The 9,196-nt window shown below is 48.9% G+C and overlaps 2 protein-coding genes across 2 annotated transcripts; both read right to left on the bottom strand.

The window, feature by feature from the left end:
- Positions 1 to 243: 243 nt before the first annotated feature.
- Positions 244 to 2,985, bottom strand: L3040_008908 (uncharacterized protein; the record flags this gene model as incomplete). The annotated part of the gene is made up of 4 exons (XM_007292667.2): positions 244 to 594; positions 664 to 967; positions 1,020 to 1,172; positions 1,229 to 2,985. The coding sequence occupies 4 exons, from the start codon at positions 2,983 to 2,985 to the stop codon at positions 244 to 246; spliced, it is 2,565 nt and encodes an 854-aa protein (XP_007292729.2).
- Positions 2,986 to 7,274: 4,289 nt separating this feature from the next.
- Positions 7,275 to 8,759, bottom strand: L3040_008907 (uncharacterized protein; the record flags this gene model as incomplete). The annotated part of the gene is made up of 5 exons (XM_066155759.1): positions 7,275 to 7,286; positions 7,395 to 7,633; positions 7,826 to 8,303; positions 8,398 to 8,404; positions 8,734 to 8,759. The coding sequence occupies 5 exons, from the start codon at positions 8,757 to 8,759 to the stop codon at positions 7,275 to 7,277; spliced, it is 762 nt and encodes a 253-aa protein (XP_066010051.1).
- Between the last annotated feature and the right edge of the window lie 437 nt (positions 8,760 to 9,196).

Here is a 9,196-nt window from a genome sequence, read left to right as displayed (position 1 = left end):
TCATGCTCATCTAGCACGTAACAGAATAGATGTTAATACAAGTCATCATCATCATCATCATCATCATCATCATCATCATCATCATCATCATCATCATCATCATAATCATCCTGATCATCCTGATCATCCTGGATCGGCTCAAAAAAAAAACTCGTTCCCCAAACTCCCCCCCCAAAATCACCAGAAAAAAGCTCCAGCTCCGCAACCATGAGAAGAAGCGCGGGAAAGAATTACTGATCTTCCCTAGACGTATGTAAAGGGGTATGTGATCTCCCACTCGGGGAGCAGGTATTCGTTCGTATTCGGAAACGCAAGTCGTCCTTCGTACTTGTCGCGCAAGTGACCCGTGAGCAGGAGGATCCACTCTACCATCATTTCCGGCGGGTAGAACTTGCCGGCCTCCTTGATATGCTCTTCGCTAAATCGCCACGCGTACTCCTGGACGATGTACTTGCGCAGGATACACCCCTCGTTACTATAACTGTACAGCAGAATAGTTGCATCTAAGCACGCAATCTTGGTCTCGGCGCGCACACGGACAAGCTCGTGGAGGCACTCGTTTTGAAGACGAGTCATTCCGAGGGATTCGGCGACCTGGAGAGAATAGATGTCAGCATATTTTTTACCAGGACTTCAAAGAGAAGATATAGTTGGTTGACTCACGAGCCAGAGATCGACCAGCAGAGATTGGACGTCGTGAATGGGCTCCATCGACAGTGGCGGACGTGGGAAGAGCTTGTTCGTGTAGAACCAGTTTTGGAGCCAGTGCATTGTTGGACCCATTCGGACATTGATATTGAAGGGATCGCGGTAGTTGTTCTTCTCGTGACCGTAGTGTGCCGCGAGGACGGGTGAGTGATAGAAGGCAAGGTCCCAATCGACGTAAACTTGGGCGGGTTCCGGCGCATTTGGGGTACCAGAATTGACAGGTTGGAATGAAAGTTTGATGAGGCAATCATTTTTATCGCTGTAAATGATGTTAGAAAGGTTTTGAAGCTTGTGGGAAAGGAAGGACTTACAATTGCGTTCCCTCACGTCCCATCGCCGCATTCCAGCGCATCGCAGCCGGATCACGCACACGCTTATCAGTGAGATGATGCTGGTGTGCCATTGCGGCCAACTGACGGACATTATTCCTGGCCATCACTTCTTCGGGTGAGACCTGGGGAAGACTGAATGAGGTCAGTACAAAGCCAAAAGATATCAAGAATATAGAAATATAACTTACGCAGCGGGCTGAGTGTTCTGATTCCAATTTGGACCATGACTTCCGTTACCACCCTGAGCTCTGTTGCCACTCTGGTTTCCCTGGCTTCCCTGATTTACCTGGCTTCCCTGATTTGCCTGGCTTCCCTGAGCTCTGCTCTGGTTTCTCTGGTTTCTCTGGCCTCCCTGGCCTCCCTGACCTCCCTGTCTACCGTTTTCAAACCGAATTTGGCCATCTGGGTTCTCTCTGCCTGGATCATGTCCATCCGGAGCCCGTAGGTTTCTAGTCTGGCGCTGGTCATGCTTGCCTTTCTCACCCCCAATATTCTGTCCATGAGCATTACGAGCTACATCTCCTGTGCCAGTTACGTTTCCATTCAAACCAGGTTGGATACTCTGCGGAGCGAACTGTGGCAAGTGTTCTTGGTCGTTCTGAGTTGGATTCTTTTGGGTAGCTTGGGGAGGTTGTCTTGCACCTTGTTGTGCAGACGACCTATTCAAGTTCTGGGAGTTGGGTGGTTGAGGTGGTTTCTGGGGTGCGATTCGAGCAGCTGCATCGACTGGGTTAGGTAGAGAGCTAGCCCGAAGAGCCGGTTGCTGAGCGGGTTGGGTAGGCTTAATAGGCTGTGAAGCTTGGCGAATCTTCTGTAACTGCTTATCTGGCAGTTGGTACTTGTCAACCAAGGCAGCATCGGAATGTTCCTGTGATTGCTGTGCATGCTTTTGAGCAGCAAGCCGAGGAGTGATCGCGTCAGTCTTCGCGTTCAACTTTTGTTGCTGCGGAATAGGATCTACTCTCTGGTTGGGGCTTTCCCACGAATTTTGCTGCAAAGACTCTTGCGATTGGTAAGCCTGTTTCTTCGTAGCAATCTGTGGCGTGATTGCGTTAGTCTTCGTGTTCAACTTTTGCTGCACCTGGACGGCTTCGGCTGCTACGTATTGGCTGCCGTATGAATTCTCTTGCGTAGGGATATACATGTCAAGAGCCGGATCGATGGGCGGGTATGCCGAGTATGTGAGTTGGTGGGCATTCGGCGGCGGGTGAGGATAGCCTTGGTCCATTGGAGGGTTGAACTGGTGTGCATTCGGGTGATGATAGCCTTGGTTCATTGGAGGATCGAACTGGTGGGCATTCGGGTGATAATAGCCTTGGTCCATTGGAGGATTGAACTGGTGGGCATCCGGGTGACGATAGCCTTGGTCCATGGGAAGATTGAACTGGTTGTTCATAGGAGGATTGAACTGGTCGGGATCTGGGTATTGCATCGACTGGACCGGTTGCCGAGGATCAAAATTTTGCTGACTCTTGCCGCCCATTACGCCTTTCGGAGCCTTCTTCCGAGCTTCCAGTGGAGCCTGGTACTGGTAGGTACTCTGCTCTTGCGGATGAAATTGTCGGGGATAGAGTTGGTAGTTCTCCTGCCCGAACTGATCATACTGATTCTGGGCAGGTACCATGTCTGTCATGGCCCTCGGAATCTCACGTTGGAGGTACTGGGAAGGAGCCACGACAGACCCGTTGTAGTTGGCGAGTACGCCCGGCGCGCCGCTCTGGGGCTCGCTCGAGACCTTCTGTCTCTTTGCTCTGGTAGAATCGCCGCCCATGGCCTCGGCGTTCCGCTTCAAGGACCCCTTAGGGGCCGCTTGTGCGCGCGCGAGTTGTTCGTCAAAGCCGGGGAGCACTCCAGGCGGGTAACCCTGGGGCTCGTGCAATATCTTCTGTCTCTTTGCTTCAATAGGAGCGTCGTCCATCTCTCCTGCTTTCCGCTTGGACGCCATAGTGCGCGTCAAGGCTTTGATGGAATTGAGGTGGCGTGGATACTAAACTGACGTCCTGGTCTTTGTAGATGTTAGTTTTGAATGGGCAGGAAGGGATCATCAGAGTCCTCACAGATGTCAAGGTGCTGCGTAAAAAGTACGATCTCTGAAGATTGAGTTGTGTTTTTGGGTGGTTGGAGGAAGGAGGAGGGAAGAAGAAGAAGAAGGTGGTTGAAAGATTTAAATTGATTGTGTGGGGGGTGCAGTTCACTTTCAATTCACCGGAGGCCGAACTGCCGCGATTTTGTTTTGAGACTATTGGCGCAGAGACTTCGTATTGTTGATACCGTGCGCGTGCGGGTGAATGTGTCGTGTTTGAAGGAAGGACGAGAAGGGGAAGAAGAAGATACCGGTAAGAATTACGGTCGGAGCGATTCAACTGCGGTGAATTTACCGAAGTCCTCGATCCTTGAATTTGAATTCTTGAGAGTTCGGGGGAGAGCAAAGCTGAATATATATGTATATGTATTAAGGGACCAGATATCTTCTGTATCATACTGCTTCAGCAACCCTCGAGTACAGGGGAAGTCTACGCAAAGATGTTCAGAAGCAATCCACTATCCAGCTCTCCAGCCCACTCTGATCTATCTCATGTCTGTGACTTGGAATGACCCCGTCAAGCCGATTACTTGGAAGACTCTAGCCACGCAGCAAGCCTGCTTCTGCTCTCCCCAAGTTAAAGACCAAGATACAACAAGGCCACAAGAACATGGGCTCGAGATCAGACAAAGGAGAAATCCAGTACGGGCATCGAGGCTTGATCCTCGCTCCAACTGAGCAAAGAGAACAACATAAAGACAATGCACACCTCGGGGAAAGCCCCGAATCCATAACCTCACCCTCGTACCCGGAGGCAAAACAGGGCCAAAGAAAAGAAGAGTGCCAGAATACAGAAGCCACCAGGAAATGCAACAGGACTTATGCTTTTCAAATAAGAAAGAGAAACACACGCAAGGCAAAAGCAAAGCAAGCTGCGTACAATTCTCAGATGCTTCTGCCTCCTCGCACACAGTCTCTCGAAATCAGACACATATCGGCTTGAACGACAGGACAGCCTCCCAGGTACCGGGCTCACGCCAAACCAGCTCCATCTCACGATACACAAGCTCCAGGGACCAGCCCAGCTCAGCCCAGTCCAGCCCTTCGATGTCGAAAGCCGTTCCCTCCAGCAGGCGAGAGACAGACCGACCGTCAACTCTCTTATTCTGGGTAATACACATCATATATCCATGAGCCAGCCAGTCAGTCAGACAGTCAGTTCGTTCTAAGGAGAGCAGATGAAGAAAAGATGAAGAAGAAGAAGGAGGAGGAAAGAAGGAAAGAAAGAAAGGAAAAGCCACTTGTATACGTATATATATCCCCACTAGCTGCTTCCACGGCTCAAACGTTTCGTCTTGGATGACTGATGGAAACGATGCTTAGAGACGGAGAAAATTAAGTTAAAGCAGCTACTCAACCAGCCAGCCAGCCTTCCTGTCCTTTCCTGTCCTATCCTGTTCTGTGAAAGGCTGCCAGTTAGTTACACTTTCCCAAGTCAAACCAGGAGAGAAGGAAGCATACCAAATACTCCTTCTCCTCTCTCTGTACCCCTTCCCTGTCTATCATCATCATCATCCTCTTCCCTCGCCGACTGAAAGCTAAGTAGTTCCCACCTCAAGCTCCCATCCCACTCTCTCAAGGTCCATCCTACTCAATCAATCAATCAATCAGTCAGTCAGTCGATCAATCAATCAAACATCTATTCTATAACAAACGAGACCAGGCCATGCCACACAGAATATCAAAATCCCCTTCCCAAAAACTGTCAACCAAGCCAAGAAGAGAGAGGTGTTACAACAGAATAAAGTAGCTAGGAGACCGGATCATCGGTTGTCGTTGAAATAAAGGAAACCATGTGCCGCCAAGACCTCCCTCCAGCTTATCCTCTTCGGGTCCAACCAAATGTGTTCGAAAGACAACCGCCTGCTTGCATCGTCGCACTCAAGGAGGCTTTTTATTAGGCATCAAGTACTACGTACAGCGATACCTAGTTTCTTGCATCGGTCTTGAAAAGGCCAAGCACTACGAAAAAGTATATATTATACTGTATCGCTGATTATTGTTATTACTATTAGCCGGCACGATGATTTATAGCCGACGTAGAAAATTTCGAATTCAAGATTCAAGGCAAGAGACAAAGGTAGATAATTCTCTCTGCACTCGCCATCAGAAATCGATTCATCATCCTCTTCTTCTAGAAGCATTCGCATCAAGATCAATCAATCCACCATCTTCTTCTTCTACAAGCTTGTTTACCTTTCGTCAACCTCGCATCATCAGATGATAATAAACACCATGCTACTACCGTCGCGATCTTGCTAGCCTTGAGCTCTCTTTTTGGTGGAGCTCAAGCATACATGTATTCTAGCGAGGGAAATACAGATTATCTCCAAGAGTAGTCGTCGGCTGTACCTCAGTTTCGAGAGTAAGTTTCACACTGATTTATATAATATAATATAATATAAGCTTCAAGCTTCAAGCTTCATACTACTTAACCACACGCGAATCTACAGGATCTGGCTCAGCGCATCAACAAAGACCACAAGCTACTCATAGAACAGTCTCCATCAGTTACCCAATCAGGACCTGGCTCTTATCTGTGTAAGTTTACTCTATCGATATGAAAATCGTGTATCATCTCTCGCACGCAGAGCTAATATATATAAAACGGTAGACGACCGTGAACTCTTGCAGGAGACAGAAGGGATGTGGTGTTGTGCTGTTGAAGCGGACGAGAAAAGCCTCAGAAGTATGAGCAAGAAGCCTACGTCCCGAAATCATACATCGGGACGGACTTTTCGGGTGGGCAAAGAGAACTACGTACGTATGGGACAAAGAAGAACGGGTCATCATAGTTACCTCCGGGATGTCGTAAAAGTGCAGCGCTGCGCTTCTTATAAGCTAGGAATTTGAGAAAGCAGCGGCACATGCTCATTCCAGAGAGTGTGATAAGTTCCGATGATAAGGATTTGGGTTTGCGGGCCGTTGTCAATTGGAGCGACAAGAAATGTTGGAAAATCAAAGGACAACCTGGACCGCAAGCTTGATCCTTTTCCAGAAACAACCTCATCCATTGGTACACTAAGTAGAGCTCATCCATTGTTCGCGTACTCCGTAATTGATCAAATCTAAACCTGAACCTCTCATTATTATTGTATTAACACCTTCATGCAATGCGTGTCCATTCATTACAACTACTTATATACTATGCGCATTCCTTAAGGTCAAAATTTATTATTGTATTACGTATAGTTCGCCTATCAACTTAATAATACAATTGCTATATAACAAATAAACTTTTCACGTGATGTAACCTTTTTTTCTCTTTCAATCCTTTAAGCATAGGTATACAGCTGCGTACGCTTTACATATGAATTATCTGTATGATTAATTATCAAAAGGCGATACGATTTAAGTTTCATTGTTGGAATTTTTTATTTAGGGAGGGTTTTTTTTATTTAGAGCGGATTTCTGGCCGTCGCTGGAGGGGAGGGGATGGGATGGAATGGGATGGATTCGCTTACGATGAAGATCCTAGTAGGACTATACTTTATTTTAAGGCGGAATACATGAACTGTGGTGAGATGGTGCAGCAGTAGTGGGGGGAAGGCGGGAGTATAGATAAATGATTGCAGTGATTGCAATAACTGCAATAACTACAGTAATTACAATAATGGCAATTATTAATTACGTTATTTGCAGTGACTGCAGTGATTATAGTGATTGCAGTGTGAGGTCAGTCGGCATCACCGTCCAAGGCGCCATACCTCAAAGTTCTTGTCTGGCAGCCTCTGCATTCAGCGAGACTACGATGCAGGGTCAGCAGATTCTTCCAGAGATGAAGTCATGAATGTAGCAATCCAGTTTCGTTGGTAGTCATCTGAGAGGGAAGCTAAATTACGGCTATATTGATTTGATCTCCCGAGTCGATGGCCAGAAGCAAAATCATCAATCATCATCAATCAAGCTCCGGATCCATCGGAAGCGAAAAAAAGAAAAAAAAAAACACCGCTCGTCTTTTCGTTAGCCATCATGTAGTGCATCTTCATATCGAGAATAAACACGTCCAGCGTGTAAACACCCTTGTATAACCATCATCCTCCAGCAGTAATGAGGCGTTTTGCCAGCTGCATCATAAACGCCATCAGCACCAGTCGTAGCAACATCACCAAGCAATGCGTAAAAGTGAATCATCATCCATGATCCAATAATCAATCCATGTACTTCGACATAAGTTAGCCGTGCACTTTACAAAATAGCGAAACTTGGTAGCGGCTGACTTCGAAGCTCGAGAAAATTGAGGAAAGGGAGCAGGCAGAGTTTGTACATACGAAGTCTCCCTTGAGGATTCTCTCTTGGAAGGCATCAGGCTTCTGGCGCTCAGGTTTCGGTGGAGCAGCAGGAACCGCAGTAGGAGGAGGAGCCATCTCGCTGACACTCTTAGCGCGCTCATGGGCCGGCATGGGCTTAGCGCAAGTGGGAACGGAGAAGCTGGGGCGTTGAGTCTGTGAGACAGCACTCTGCGCGCGGGATCTAAACTGCTCGGACAAGTTGAAGCCACTGCCATCACCTGGGCGAGCAGACAGAGGATAGTCAGAAGCAGTTCTGGGCTTTGATTGCGTGCTTGCCTTATTTGCGTGAAACTGGGGGCTGGGAGGAGTCACACCTCCACCCTGAGAGCCCGAGCCCGAGCCCGAGCCCACGCGAGTACTGCGTGGCCGAGAAGCAATAGGTGGAAGGGGAGAATAAGAGGGTGGTCTACCGGCTGTGCCTGGGCTACCACCACCACCTCTCGCGCTCCGAAGAGCTTGTGCACCAAAAGAGATACGGCGTGTGAAGGGGGTTGCCGGGTTCCCGCGGCCCGGACCTTCCTCGTCATCGATGGCATTCTCGTCGACGGCCTCAGAGTTCGCGGTAGAGACGCTGCTACGTCGACCAGCAAATGGGAAGGGCGAAACTTGGGTTGGGGATGTGCCGAGACCAAGGGTTGAGATGGACGACATACGTCGACGTTGATCCTGAGCAGCGGCTGTGGCGATGGAGCCTGGGAAAGGAGGAGTCGGACCAGATGTGCTGTTGGACCGACCGACCGTCCCACCACCGAAGATGTTGTTGAAGGCTTGCGAGGTGAGGGAACCACGGCGGGCTCGGGAGGAGGCCTCATTGGGAGGGGTGGTATCACTGCCGTTGTTGTTCGACATGTTAAATGCTGGATGGTAACGGGCTATCAGTGTAGAGGTCTATTTGAGGGTTAGTGCGACCGATTATAGTGGTTTTGGGATGATATCAATGTCCCTCAGCTGCTCTCTTTCAGCGTGGGGGTGGTTGACTGACGTGGCTACTTCCGGGGGATGTGTGTTTGTGTGTGTGTGTGTGTTCTTTGTTGTCGGGGTATTTGCTCGCTTTTTTCGGAGCGTAGACGAGCTTTGTTTCTTTTGATGTCTTCCGCCGAAGACCAGGCTGCAGATGGAGGGAAGAGGATCTACGAATCTGTTGTGTGAGGTGAGGTGAGGTAAGGTGAGGTGAGGTGAGGTGAGGTGAGGTGAGGTGAGGAATCTGGAGGTTGATGGAATGGAATGGTGTCAGGATTTCAAGGTGAAGAGAGAGTTGGTTGTTCTGAGGAGAGAGAGCTCTCGTTTTGACTAGTGATAAGAGCCCCTCCACTAGTACCCAATCAGCGTAGCTCCCCACGGCATCGACCTATCAAAGCTCTGGCGGTGGAGGCGGAGCAGGGAATTCCTAGCCGCATAGTCATTTCGCGGGGTAGGCTAATCCCGAAGAAGCTTAATTGATGCCACTAAGACCTCGCCGTACTGGAAATAATCCGTTCCCGTACTCCGAGTTGTACAACAAGTACTGTCAGGAGAGATCGAAGCTTCTACTCTAGTTACCCGTTTCGAAGTCCCCCCCCAACCAAGGAACCAATCTAGGCATGTCTGCAATTTCTTATCCTTATCCCGATGTCTTGGTATCCTCTTATCAACACGTGCAGCTCTTATGGCAGCTTGTGTGCGATTCCTTATCCTTGTATTGATGTCTTAGTCTTCTCTCATCACCACGTGCTATGGCAGCTCTATCGACATTCCATCGGCGACAACAGCATGTTCAACTCCCGCCGTTCCCGTGTCCGGGA

Source organism: Drepanopeziza brunnea (assembly GCF_022702325.1).
Source record: "Drepanopeziza brunnea f. sp. 'multigermtubi' strain 214-2 chromosome Unknown ctg19, whole genome shotgun sequence".
Classification (NCBI taxonomy): Eukaryota; Fungi; Ascomycota; class Leotiomycetes; order Helotiales; family Drepanopezizaceae; genus Drepanopeziza; species Drepanopeziza brunnea.
The sequence above is the reverse complement of the archived record's forward strand: the minus strand, read 5'-3'. Positions and strand labels throughout refer to the sequence as shown.